Source organism: Gymnogyps californianus, chromosome 1, assembly GCF_018139145.2.
Source record: "Gymnogyps californianus isolate 813 chromosome 1, ASM1813914v2, whole genome shotgun sequence".
NCBI lineage: Eukaryota > Metazoa > Chordata > Aves > Accipitriformes > Cathartidae > Gymnogyps > Gymnogyps californianus.
The window spans coordinates 29,377,814-29,390,798 of record NC_059471.1 but is presented as its reverse complement, the minus strand read 5'-3'; the positions used below and the strand labels follow the sequence as shown (position 1 = coordinate 29,390,798).

Here is a 12,985-nt window from a genome sequence, read left to right as displayed (position 1 = left end):
AACATTCCCCACTGTAGTCCTCAGCTGCCAGGGGAAAGCTAATGGGAGGTGGAGCAGATTAAGGAAAAGAAGATGAAGTAGAGCAATTGAAGAGAACATATTTATAACTAACTTATGAACAGAAACCTAGAAACAGCAAAATACGTAGCTGCCTCACATCACTCACAGTTGTTTTCCTGGAAGCTGGGATTTGTAGATGTTCCACAGATGAGTATTGTAGCCTCTCCACTTTGGTGCCAAGCAGTAGATATGATGCGTTAGGGCAATCCTGGTGCTGGAAAGCCGTGAAGATTACCTGCAGTGACCCCACAGAAAATGCAGAGTGACTTTTTTTTTAATTCTAGTTTGGAAACTGTGGGTAAATACTGGCTTTTCAGTGGTTAGAATGTCTTCTCATGCTCTTTTGCCCTAAACGTTTGGTTTGCCTTAAATATAGTCTGTAGGCTCCTGAAGTCCAGTCTTCTCTACTGTTGCACAGTGCTTTTGGCAGTGCTTATATATGAACATTTCACAACTGTATGCTTTAAAATTTAGCTTATCTTGTGTTTGTAATGTTTCTTTTATTTTTTCACCCTATTTCAGATTAAATGAGTTAGGTTTTACTTCTTCTGTCCCCTAGGTACATTAGCTTAGGGAGTTTCTATGTAGTTTGCTATAAATTATTAATATGATGTGTTTTTACACTCCTTGGTTTTTCTTTGTGTTTCTCTGAGTACGTGGTGTATGCATGTAGATATCTGACAGCAGTTTGAAAGCTAATTCATGCGGTGGTGCCACAGAGCCTGCCCTTTGCCTGGGTGTTTCCTCCAGAGAGATGTTGCAGGGGTTTTGTTGTGGCCACTCTGTTTTCCCAGCTTTGAGCAACTCTCCTTTTCAAAACGAGCGGCAGGGACACCCAGGTGCTCAGTCAGTTTAACCACATGGGGTTTTTCCAGGAGCTGAGGCTACCATGCAGACTCTTAACTGCTGTTTTCATCATTTCCTCGTGCAAAAGCTGTATTGGTGGTTAAACAGCAGCACCAAGGCAGCAGGACTGCAGAGCCAGTCCCTATAGGTGTGCTCTACCCTGGCTGCAGGAGCGAGCCCGGCTGGGTCACACCATGCATCTCTCCCCAGGCAGCCACAGCCTGTGCTAAGCCACCCTCCATCCCACACACAACTGCTTGCTAGCCACAATGAAGCAGTAGCAAAGCAAGAAAGTCTGCTTCTGAGATACCAGAATAAATATTAACCAATAGTGGGATAAAATCAAGGGGGGAAAAAGTCTGGGTTTCTATTTGTCTGAAGCACTGAGAGACTTTTGAACAGAAACCTGAAATGTATTCCCATCATGGATTATTGGTACTTAGTTTGGACTGAGCAACTTCAAGGGGCTCTTACATATTTATATTGAATTTCCTGAGTGTTCAGGTTGGGGTGCAGTGTATGCACATGCATGGATACATGTGTATACACTCATGCACGCGTGTGCACGCATAGCTGTGTAAACATGCAGGTTCCTGACCAGGCAGTGCTGAGCAATAGGTGTTTGAGTGACCTGAGCAATCTCAGGTCTCTCCTTTTGTGATACCTCGGCTCATAGCCAGCCATTTCTGTCAGCTTTTTTGACTTCTTTTTTAATAGTTCCTCTTTTATCTCCACCATTCTGTTCAGAAGCATTTGTGATGTTGTTTCTTAGGCAGCTTTAAAAAGTGGAATAATTTAGTTTTTTAGATGGAGGTACTCAAAATTAGCAAAAGTATAGATGGGGCTGTGGTTGCAAAGAAGGGAGAACTTACCTTGGTAACGAATTCAGATGAAAACACTCTCAAATACTTTACATCTCTAAGCACTGTTTCTTTTGTTTTTTCTTTCCTCTCCCTCAGGAATTCATTTTATCGGAGGATTACAACAAGATGACACTAGTGAAAAGTTACCAGGGTAAGAACCATGATCCATTTTAATTAGTTTGTATTGTCATTACTTTTTGTTAATGTTCTCTTAAGGAGTGTGAATGGAGTGAAGTCTCCTTTACAGTGATTGATTTTTTTTTTTTTTTTTAAACTAATGTAAATGCTGGTTTTATCAATAGACCAATAAAGTGCTTTGTTCCGAGATTACAAGACTTTTAAAGAGCTGTTTCATGTTCTGTTTTTCCTTTTAAATGTTCCTTTGGGATATCATTCTAGACAGCAAACTGTCCAAAATCCAGACCATGTTTGGGGAAGAGGAGTATTAATTTTTAATCTTTAGTAATCCAGTGTATCTAATGAAACAACTTAGGAAACTAACCCACCTTTTAGGGCTGAGGCATTTAGGACTGTAGCTTTTGGGGTTAGTCTGGTTATATTTCAATAACTCTTGGCTTCAGTAATCTCAAGATTATGAGTGAATACCTGTCATAGTAAAAGGTCAAGAAATGCTAATCCATACCTTTTCTAATTATATTCTGGTATTCACTAATGTGATGTTTTAAGAAACCTAGCTATTTATCCTTGTCAAACCTCTAAAGGACACTCCGCTCGGGACAGGTGTTCTTATAAAAGTAGCAGATACATGCGACAATTTATTTTGCTGTTAGACTAAGAGGTGGTATGATATTATATGGTATCATCTTATATGCTAAGCATTATGTTTCTGTATAGAACCCTCTGACATGTTGGCTTGAGATTTCTCACATACATTTAAAAATATGTATTTACTCATGTATTTTGAGTTTTATAGCTTGAAAGGTTGAGAGGATAATTTAAATCTCTAAATGGGGGCTCTGGGGATCACTTTGTAACATTTAGATTTTAAGGTATGAAGAGAATCTTGATTTTTGCAGAGCACGGCTAACATGCATCAGCTTTTGAGTGTTTTACTTCAGCTCTTTCATGAATGCCTGGTGTGTTGTAAAATTAAGCTAGAATGCCTGCGTTTTTTCCTTAGCTTGTAAAAACTGAAGAAAAATATCCAATGATGATAAAATATATATGTGAATCTTAAATAAGATGGCTGCAGTCTGACTGTACAAGTCTTTAGTATCTGAATTTGTGATTGCACCACAATCACCAAAGTTTGACACACCTAGGTTTCATATTTAAGGCTTGTTGCACTGAAGAGTCCTACTGACTGTTCTGTAGCCCCCTTTGTTATTAGCTCATCCATTTGCATGCTTGGATTCAGTCTTGCAAGCTAATCACAGCCTAGGAAGGGTGAGCTGAAGTCTTTTCTTCTGCATATGCAGAACAACATATGCATGAGACCACCTCTCTCGCTGAGCTCTTCAGGGAAAAGGCTGAAAATTTTGCAAGGGGGGAACGTATATCTTGGCAGTATGGCAGAATAGCTGGTTGACTGTGGCAGCCCACCCAAGGCCTGGGGAGCACCCCTCATAAAATGAAAAAAAAAAAATGAACGAAAATGAAGGCTGTTCTCGTGGCCTTCTGCAGTGTGCCAGATGTGCTGCTGCTGCAGAGCATTGGAGGAGACCTTTGGATAGGAAGATGCCATGGAGAACCTTCATGGGTTGTCCTGTGGGAGAACCCCAAGTGTTCAGATGGCACCCCCCAAATGTTGGACAACAGAGGCCTCTAATGAGGGTCCATTAACATCAGTAGAGAGGCGGTACAACTGACCACGGTCTCAACTGGAGTCGCCTCCTTCCTAGACTGCCTGTCTCAGCATGGGAAGGTTTTTGATCAGTTCTGGTCATTTTGTGCCAGGACTCTCAGTCAATGTGTTAGAAGATTTTATCTGAAAGCTGTCAACTTATTTTAGGGCAAGAGAAGCAATACTTGTGCCCAGATTAGGCATCATTTCAGTTCTAGCCCAAACCGTGGCGATCGCTGACAGTGGACAGTGTCTGCCTTCAGGCACTTAAGCCAGTGTGTGTGACGCTCTCTACTGCTGTGTCCCTCAGGGGCACAGAGCCCCTGCCCCGTTTTCCTCCCTTGCTTCCAGAGTTTGATGTTTGGTCTTTTCCTTGTTTAAGCTAATGAAAGCTATATTCCTCTAACTTAAAAAGTAGTGACAGCATGCGAGTGACCTAGTTTTGGGAGTGGAAAGAAAGTGTGGTGATCCCAGGCTGCTGGGATCCCCCAAATTCGTGTGTGGGGAGGTGTCTGTATAGTAATCGCTTCTGCGCAAGGGTTAAAGAAGCATTAGGGCTGGTGTTCTGCTTTCTGCACATTGCCAGCCACGTGCGCAAAAGTTTGGGTTTGGAAAAACATGCCCTTCGGTACTGTTGGAGATGCTTTTTTTTCTTTTCTTTTTCCTCCTCCCACTTCTGGCTTAGGAAAGCCAGACTGCTGTTAGTGCTGCAAATGGAGATGGCGACCAGAGGAGGGAAAGACGGGTCCCAATTCATTGCTACAGGAGGGACAAGACTCAGTGAAGGGCCATTCAGATTCGGTAGGAAACTTTCCCTGGAGCTGTGGTCAACAGCTGCCATAACACAGCCAGGCAGGACATGGGGATGGAGGAGAGCTTCTACATGAAGACACACTCTGCGCAGCTTACCAGCAGTGCTGGCAACCCACGCTGAGCTATGCAAACCCCTCTGGGCCGCTCCTCTGTTCAGACCAGAAATCACATGGCACTGAGTAGGTTACAGCAACCCAGGGACAATCTCGGGTTGCCTCAGCTCCACTGGAAAGTGTTACCCAAAGTCCCGAGGGGCAATTGCAGTGGGCGGCTTTTGATGGTGCAAGGGAGGAAAACAAAGCAGAGATTCCCCACTGTTTGCAGCGCACTGATGACCTGAGGCTGCCTGCTGCTCCGCAGCACAGTGCCTCCCGCCACCCCCATCCATAGAGACATGCTCCCTGATTCTCCGCTCTTCACACCGCATGTTGGTGGGGGAGCGCAGCACCCCCTCCGCCACTTCCCTGGGTTCGGCGGGACCCATACTGGAGGTCTGGGGTGCTGGGGAAACATCACAAAAGTGAGATGCTCTGGGAGCTGCTTTCAGTCACGGGTTCCTGCAGTTCCATTGGACCGTTCAGTGGTAGGCATTTCCATGCTCCTCTTGCTACAGTTACCTCCATCCAGGACAGTGGATCTGGGCTTACTGGGGGTGTCACTGGGGCTGGAGTCCAGTGGTGCTGCTGGTATGCAGCAAGGAGGAAAGAGCCTCATGTTCACCATGCTCTCTGGGAGAATATGCAGGGAAGGGCTGCGTAGTCCTTTGGGTAGGCATGTCATGATCCAACAGAGATCAACCTTCCTCACCTAGTCCAGGAGGACTCCCCTCCACAATTCCATCCCTGTAGTACACTTTCCTCATATGGCCATGCCAAGGTATAGGGGTTGGCATAAGTATCTTGGCAAAGCACCTGGGGCAGGGAAAAACATAGTTAAAAAGGAATAAGTAGCTTTGTTGGGTATGGTGGCCTTCTAGTGGTTCATTTATTAAAAGTCTTACTTTTAAAAAGTGTCCCTTTTGTTTAAAGTTTTCAAGTAAGGCCTTTATATTCTTTAAAAATATTTTAGGGTGAGTAAATAATTTTATTTAGCCTACCAAGGGGCCTTCAAGGGGCTTAGCCGTGCTGGCTGGTTTTGTGTGTGCTAGCTTTGTTTCTAAGTGTTCAGCAGTGCTCTTAAAAGTAGCATCTTGCCCAGTGACTGGTGGGCTATCGATCATCTCCCACAACAAGGTGGTATTATAAGTAGCTGAAGCTGCTGTAGTGATTAAAGAACATTCATTGTGTCTTGAAAGGCCATGCATATGTCTGCCAAATGATCCACTAGTGACAGAGAATGACAGCATGTGCATAGGCTGTGGTTTGCTCTTGGCAGGGGTCTGCAGCCAGGTCCAGTGTCATACGGTGGCCCGGCACCAGCAGCGTACGTGGTTGGACGTGCTCTGTGGAGGTTTTGCTGCGACACTGTGTCTGGAGTTGCAAAATCTTCTGTTTCTTGAAAGGGATCAAAACATAGAGATTGGGGATGTGGCGCAGTGTTAGTCAGGACTCCAGGATGGGTCATGGGCATCGGCCTCCTACAGGCACTAACTCCTTCCCTTGTGTGAGGAGGGATAGTGCAAGCGTTTGAACGGTGCCATTTGGGACGGTCTGGGAAACTAATCTTTTCATTCTGTGTCAGTCTTTCATAACTATCACCGTCCCCTCTTCTTCAGCACCAGCTGCAGGCGTGGACAACCTCCACTCGTAGCAACCTTCCCTTTCCCCGGGCAGCTCCCCTCGCATTCCTGCGAGACTATGGGTGTTGAAGAAACCCTTCCCTCCCCTCCGCAGCCTTGGCTTCCAGCCCCTGCCAGCCCCCTCCAGCCCCTCACGGGCTGGTCCTGCCGCATGGCTGTTGCTGCTTCCCGCTCTGCACAGCCTTCTCCGCCCTGCTCCTTGCAACTGCACCTTCTTGCCAGGGGCCACATTTCCAGTCCATGCACCCTCTGAATGATATAACGGCTCCTGCTTTTTTAATTTTTTTTTTTTTTTTAATTTAATTAACATGCACTTGTTCTGCCAAGCAGGATTTGTAGACCTGCTTCTGCCCTGTGCTTCTGCAGCCTGCCCGTTTCAGGGGTGTCTCCCTGCCTCCTTGCTTTAGGCCAGTTCACGCCATGCCCTTACTTCTGCTTTCCCCTATGCACAGCCTCTTCTGTTGTGCTTTTCTTGCACATGCTAAGCTTTCTTTCTTACTACTAACTTCCACCTCTCTTTTGGTGTTTGCTGCTGCTTTTCACTGTTGTAACTCTCCCTCTCACCCAGCACAGCTTCTTGCCCTGTGTTGTGCGTCACCATGCACTGGCTGTGCTTCTTGGACCTTTGCCTTTACACACAGTGCAGATCCTCCTTTCCCCTGCACTCTGGCTGCTGACATCTCAGCGTGCACCTCCTGGCTGCAGCTTCTTTTCTCTAGGCACAGCCCTTCCATCCTCTCTCCAACCTGCTCTTTGCACAGTGCTCACTGCTGTTTTCTCATAGCAGGAGTGCAGCCCCCCTGCTCCCTCCCACACTCCAGCTGCAGATGGACCTGCTCCCTTCTCCTGTCTGCTGCTTCTCTACCTTCTGTGCAGGATAATCTTCCCACACACATGGGCTCTCTTCTCATGCTGGCTTAAACAGAGCGGCTCTTGCCTGGTGCTTGCTGTGGCTTTTTCTGTACTGTGACCACATTCCCCCTCCATCCCCCCTTCTCCGTCCTGCTGTTGTTGCAGTGAGCAGCTTTGGAAGTGTTTGCTCCACTTTTTTCCTGCACACAAATGGTGATCAAACCTTCCATGGATGAAGGACTAGCTTTTTGTTTGCTGCTCCACAACCCTGAACTTGTGTTAATCCTAGGGCCCAGACCTCTTCCTTGCTCCACTATCAACTTCCAACCTTTTAACATTTTGCTTCTTTAAGCCTCACGTGTCAAATTCCCTCTAAATGACAAGTGGCTTTCTACTTGCATTTGTCTTCTCTTTCTTCCCTTACTTAGATGACCTCTGCTGTGCTCTTTCACTTGGTTCAGATATTTCTGCCATCAGTGTGTGTGTGGTGGCACCAGCTAATATGTGCAGCACTTGCAGGTGGACAACAGAGTGCTGAATTGAAAGCTCTTTTTGGGGAGGGAGGATAACAAAAGCTATCATGTACACCCCTTCCACCTCTTAGCATGTAGACATTTCTTTAATGTCTATTCCTTACTTGCCAGAGAGTGCTGCCTCACCATCCACAGGTAGTACTTCTAGCAAAAGGTACAAGCCCTGCCTTTTAGAAGAAGTTTTAGGAGGAGATTTAGGAGAGTTGGGTGGTGCCAGTTATCCCTATGGCCAGTTCAAACCATGGGAAGCCAACACTAGCGGTAGCAGTTGCCACGTGCTGAGAAAACATTCCTGGGCAGGCCTTGAACAGCCTGATCTCAGCCAGCTTTGCACGTCCTGTGGAAGTGCATGGGTCTGTCTACGGCACCACTGGTGCACACAAGCCCCTGAGACCTGTATACGAGCCCATCGGGTGCTTGTAACAGCATGCATCCCATTGTGGCCCTTTCTGCAGTGCACCACTCCACCAGCTAGTGCATGTGCTCCCGTGGAGACCAACAGATAGGTAAAGACAAGCATTAGTCACCCATGGGACCACTGAATTTCTTCCCAGAGAAATCTGGAGCGTGGAGAGGAGAGAAGATCTGTTTGAAAGAGCTCAAGTGACTCCTGGGTGGTCCCCATCGTTCTGTCTTGATTACAAACCTGGAGTTTAAAAGTGTGTGGAGATGAGAGCCAAAATCTGAGCTCTTCTATGGGCAAGGGTGAAAGCATCTGGATGCAGTTCATGTCTGACACTGTAAATTGGTCTAGCTGCCAATCACAGTTACGGCAACTTGTGTCAATGCATCTATTGACTTTTCTCCTCAGGGAATCTGGGTTTAAAAAGCAGTGTGGATCAGGGACAGATGTTGGCTTGTGCAAGCCTCCTATTCTTTGCTACAACTAGTTCCCCCTCATAGAGTTTCAACACTGCTCTCATCTGTGCTGTATATTTGTATAGGGCAGGCAGCAATCTTCCCATGCTGTTCTGAGGAATTTCTCTGCATTTCAAACGGACGTTTCGGGCTGGTTTTTAAGCTTCCAAAGATATTTAATCTTTCCAGTGTGTCAGCTTTTACACAAACAAATACAAGCAGCCTGCTTTGTGCAACACATGTTGCCAGGTCTCGGAACAGTAATAAACCAGTAGGGCTGTAGAGTGAGGAGTATGGCATTTGCTGCTAAGTTACAGCTGGGAATAATTCTGCATGTCTTTCCAGCCACTTGTTTTATTAAGAAGTCAGCTCAATCAGCACTTCACAACCAAGCCCACTGGTCATTCATACAAAAAACTGTCTGTGCAAGCCTGGGTTCCCTTGTTTTAATGAAAAGCTTTTGATGGCTTTATTTAGGTAGCAGTAGAAATTTATTCCTTCAGCTGTTTTATTCATCTTGCCCAGCTGTGATCTTTTTCGTTTTTTTTTTTTTTATTTTATTTTATTCTATTCCAATTTCCTTTTTAGCGGGTTTACATGCAATGCTAAAACTTCCCTTTGGTGCAGCGTTGTGCCTGTGCTGTAACTCATCGTTCTGCTGGGGTACCACAATCCGCCGCCCAGATCCACCAGACCTCACAGCGGGAGGAGCGGGCAGCGTAGGCATCTGCACTGCTGTCATAAAACCAGCTCAGAAGAGGTTTAAGTAGAGCCCAGAGTCCTTTCCACAATGGCAGCTTTGTTGGTGATGATACAATGATGGAAGGAAGACTTGTGCTACTGTAGAAGATAAATGGCTGCAATAGGCATGGAAGGAATTAAGTCTTGCTTCTGCTCTTTCTCATGCAAACACTGAACATGCAGAGCAGGGACCTTACAAGCTGGCATGGTAGCTCGTGTCAACAGGATTATTAAACAGCAGCTTCTTCTGTAGGGAAGGGTGAGCGGGTGAGTAGGGAGTGGAGGAGTTGGGTGCAGTTGGTATTTGCAGTGGTCTTCTGCCCCTGTGTTCTTCTCCGCAATGCGATTATATGTCTGTCTGCTTAATTTTCAGCTCATCAAAGCAGGGTCATGATGGTTCTGTTTGTCCTGGAGATGGAGTGGGTATTAAGCACCGGACAAGACAAACACTTCACGTGGCACTGTTCGGAGAGCGGCCAGCGGCTGGGAGGGTACCGCACCAGCGCAGGCGCCTGTGGCCTGCAGTATCCTTTGCTGAGCTCTCAGTTTTATTTCTGCTCTTTGGCACTCATACAGCCCTTTTAGTTTATTTTTCTAGTTGTCCTCCAGATTTTGTGCCCTGTATAGGTTCAGTGCTTTGTGAGAAAAACTGTTATTTAAAGCCAATTTTAAAAACTGTCTGTTCTCCTTGCTTTGTGTCCTTAATGCACAGTGGCATATTTAGGTCTAAGCATTTTTGAGCAAAACAATGGGCGATCTGCAACCTATTGTGGTCTGCTATTGTAATAAATATGGACAGGGCCTTCATTTAAACGTGCAGTGCATGCTTTCTTCTAAGAACTAACAGTAGCAAAGTAGGTCGGTGATCAGGTCAGCATGCCTGTGTGTATGCATGATAAAAATTAAATGACTTTAATATAAAGTAATGAGTACTTGTCCTTCACTCTGGAACAGCTCACTACGTTTTGGGAATTTGGGTTAACTAAAGAGTAAATGGCTCCAGAAAATAACACTCAAGTGGCTTATTCACCTAAAGCTGCCCCAGCTGCCTGACAATAAAAAAAAATATTAATTCAGCTTTATTGCAAATGAAAAGGGAAGTGGAAAAGTAGGAGCTCTTAGGCAGAAACCAGGGGTTAGCATAAACAGACTTTTTAGTGCCCCATAGTGTACATGGTATAGATGATGTGTGTTTTGCTAGTTCATGGGAAGTGAGAATGACTCAAAAATTACTGTCTGAACATGGACTTGCTTTATATCATTGGTCATTCAGCCAATCTAAATGGTATAAAGACTGAACTTAATTTTTAATTAGATGATAAATACTTTTGAAAGCGTGATACATGAATTTGTCCTGTACTTCCTAAATCTCTCTAGAGAACGGACAGTTTCGAGTGATTCAAAATTTTGGAGGACACTTTAATTTGGGTCATCAGATCATGCTGGTGGAGGGCAGGGGAAGGGAGAATCATTGACAAATATTGCAAAAAGCTTGGCAGAACCAGGAACGTGGGTGTTTTTCCCCAGTGTCCTGTGTGCATAAAATCATTGCTAAGCAGTTGCTCCTTAAATATCCAGTATGGACTCTGAAGGTGGAATTAAATTGGATGAAGAGGTCAGAATCTGTCCGGTTAGGTGGTTCCAGTAGGTGATTGAATGGGTCCAGATTTTATTCAGTTTAGAATATGACATGTGATGCACCTGATGTAGCTGACACATCCTCAAATATGACATAAAACAATACCCTTTCGTTGTATTTGTAAACTTAACTATAGTGAGGAAGCAGTGTGGTGGGTTGACCCTGGCTGGATGCCAGGTACCCACCAAAGCTGCTCTATCACTCCCCCTCCTCAGCTGGACGGGGAGAGAAAATATAACGAAAGGCTCATGGGTCGAGATAAGGACAGAGGGAGATCACTCACCAATTACCATCACGGGCAAAACAGACTCGACTTGGGGAAATTAGTTTAATTTATTACTAATCAAATCAGAGTAGGGTAATGAGAAATTAAAACCAAATCTTAAAAACACCTTCCCCCCACCCCTCCCTTCTTCCCGGGCTTAACTTCACTCCTGATTTTCTCTACCTCCTCCCCCACTGTGGCACAGGGGGACAGGGAACGGGGGTTGTGGTCAGTTCATCACGTGCTGTTTCTGCTGCTCCTTCCTCCTCAGGGGGAGGACTCCTCACACTCTTCCCCTGCTCCAGCGTGGGGTCCCTCCCACAGGAGACAGTCCTCCACGAACTTCTCCAATGCAAGTCCTTCCCACGGGCTGCAGTTCTTCACAAACTGCTCCAGCGTGGGTCCCATCCACGGGGTGCAGTCCTTCAGGAACAGACTGCTCCAGCGTGGGTCCCCCGCAGGGTCACAAGCCCTGCCAGCAAACCTGCTCCAGCGTGGGCTCCTCTCTCCACGGGTCCACAGGTCCTGCCAGGAGCCTGCGCCAGCACGGGCTTCCCCAGGGTCACAGCCTCTTTCGGGCATCCACCTGCTCTGGCGTGGGGTCCTCCATGGGCTGCAGGTGGATATCTGCTCCACCGTGGATATCCATGAGCTGCAGGGGGACAGCCTGCCTCACCATGGTCTTCACCACAGGCTGCAGGGGAATCTCTGCTTCAGCGCCTGGAGCACCTCCTCCCCCTCCTTCTTCACTGACCTTGGTGTCTGCAGAGTTGTTCCTCTCACGTATTCTCACTCCTCTCTTCGGCTGCAGTTGCGCAGGTTTTTTCCCCCTTCTTAAATACGTTATCCCAGAGGCGCTACCACCATTGTCAATGGGCTCGGCCTTGGCCAGCAGCGGGTCCGTCTTGGAGCCGGCTGGCATTGACTTTATCGGACATAGGGGAAGCTTCTAGCAGCTTCTTACAGAAGCCACCCCTGTAGCCCCCCTGCTACCAAAACCCTGCCACGCAAACCCAATACAAGCAGAAAACTAGTAATAGTTATTTTATACAAATTTGGGAAGGGGAGAGTGAACACCATCCAACTCTAGCACCTATGTTAGAGAGCCTGGGGAGATGACTCCTCTGTTCATGGCGAAGGGCTACTTCAAAGGTGTTTCATAACAAAAACAGAAATTGTGTCCTCTGGAATACTCTCATTTTTTCTCACTCTTTGGTTTACTCAGGGAGACTGCACTATTAATATGAAGAGGTATGAGCTTGATGCCCAAAAGTACACTCTGAATACCTCCTTGAGACTGCAGCACTATTCACGAGGTTGCGGTATACTTGTGTTAAAAGAATTAACAAGTCATGAAAGGAATGCAAAGCTTATATAAGCAATGTATTTTCCTCAGCATTTATCCATCAGATTTGATGTGGAAACCCGGCATGTGTTTGTTGGTGATCACTCTGGGCAAGTGACCATACTCAAATTAGAGCAAGAGTCCTGCAGCCTTGTTACAACATTTAAGGGACACACAGGTAAGGCCTCAGGAGGAGACCCAATTTGGTTTTTCATCTGTGCTCAGCGTCATGGGGGTTTGACTCTCCTGTGAAACACTAGGATGGCTTGTGTCAGTGCATAGCATGGAAGGGAGATAGACCTTAAACTGCTGCTAAAGCTCAGGGAAGTTTATTCTTTACTGGTAAAAACGAGAGCGATCAGACTTCTGATCAGAAAACTTCTATGGCAGAAAACGCCACAATCAGTAGCTGCTAATTAAAGCATAGTGAGACTAGAACAAGTTGTAATTCTGAGGGGAAAAGGATGCTCCTCAAGGAAAGACCCATATTGGTAGACACTTTTGCCCAAGTAGAATAGGCACATCTTGGAGGCACTGACACTGCTGGGACACTTTAAAACAGCAACCCTGGGGTGTGATCCTGCCATCTAACAGAAGAAATGGTGGTCATTCGTCAGCATTTTCCTCC

General features: G+C 46.1%; 1 protein-coding gene across 1 annotated transcript in view; it reads left to right on the top strand.

Annotated features, from left to right (window-relative positions):
* Window positions 1-12,985, top strand: part of WDFY2 (WD repeat and FYVE domain containing 2) — a 67,668-nt gene that overhangs the window by 44,742 nt on the left and 9,941 nt on the right. The window contains exons 4-6 of the mRNA XM_050904246.1: window positions 1,866-1,920; window positions 9,482-9,632; window positions 12,423-12,535. Coding sequence (XP_050760203.1) covers window positions 1,866-1,920; window positions 9,482-9,632; window positions 12,423-12,535 — 319 coding nt within the window. The remainder of the gene's footprint in view (window positions 1-1,865; window positions 1,921-9,481; window positions 9,633-12,422; window positions 12,536-12,985) is intronic.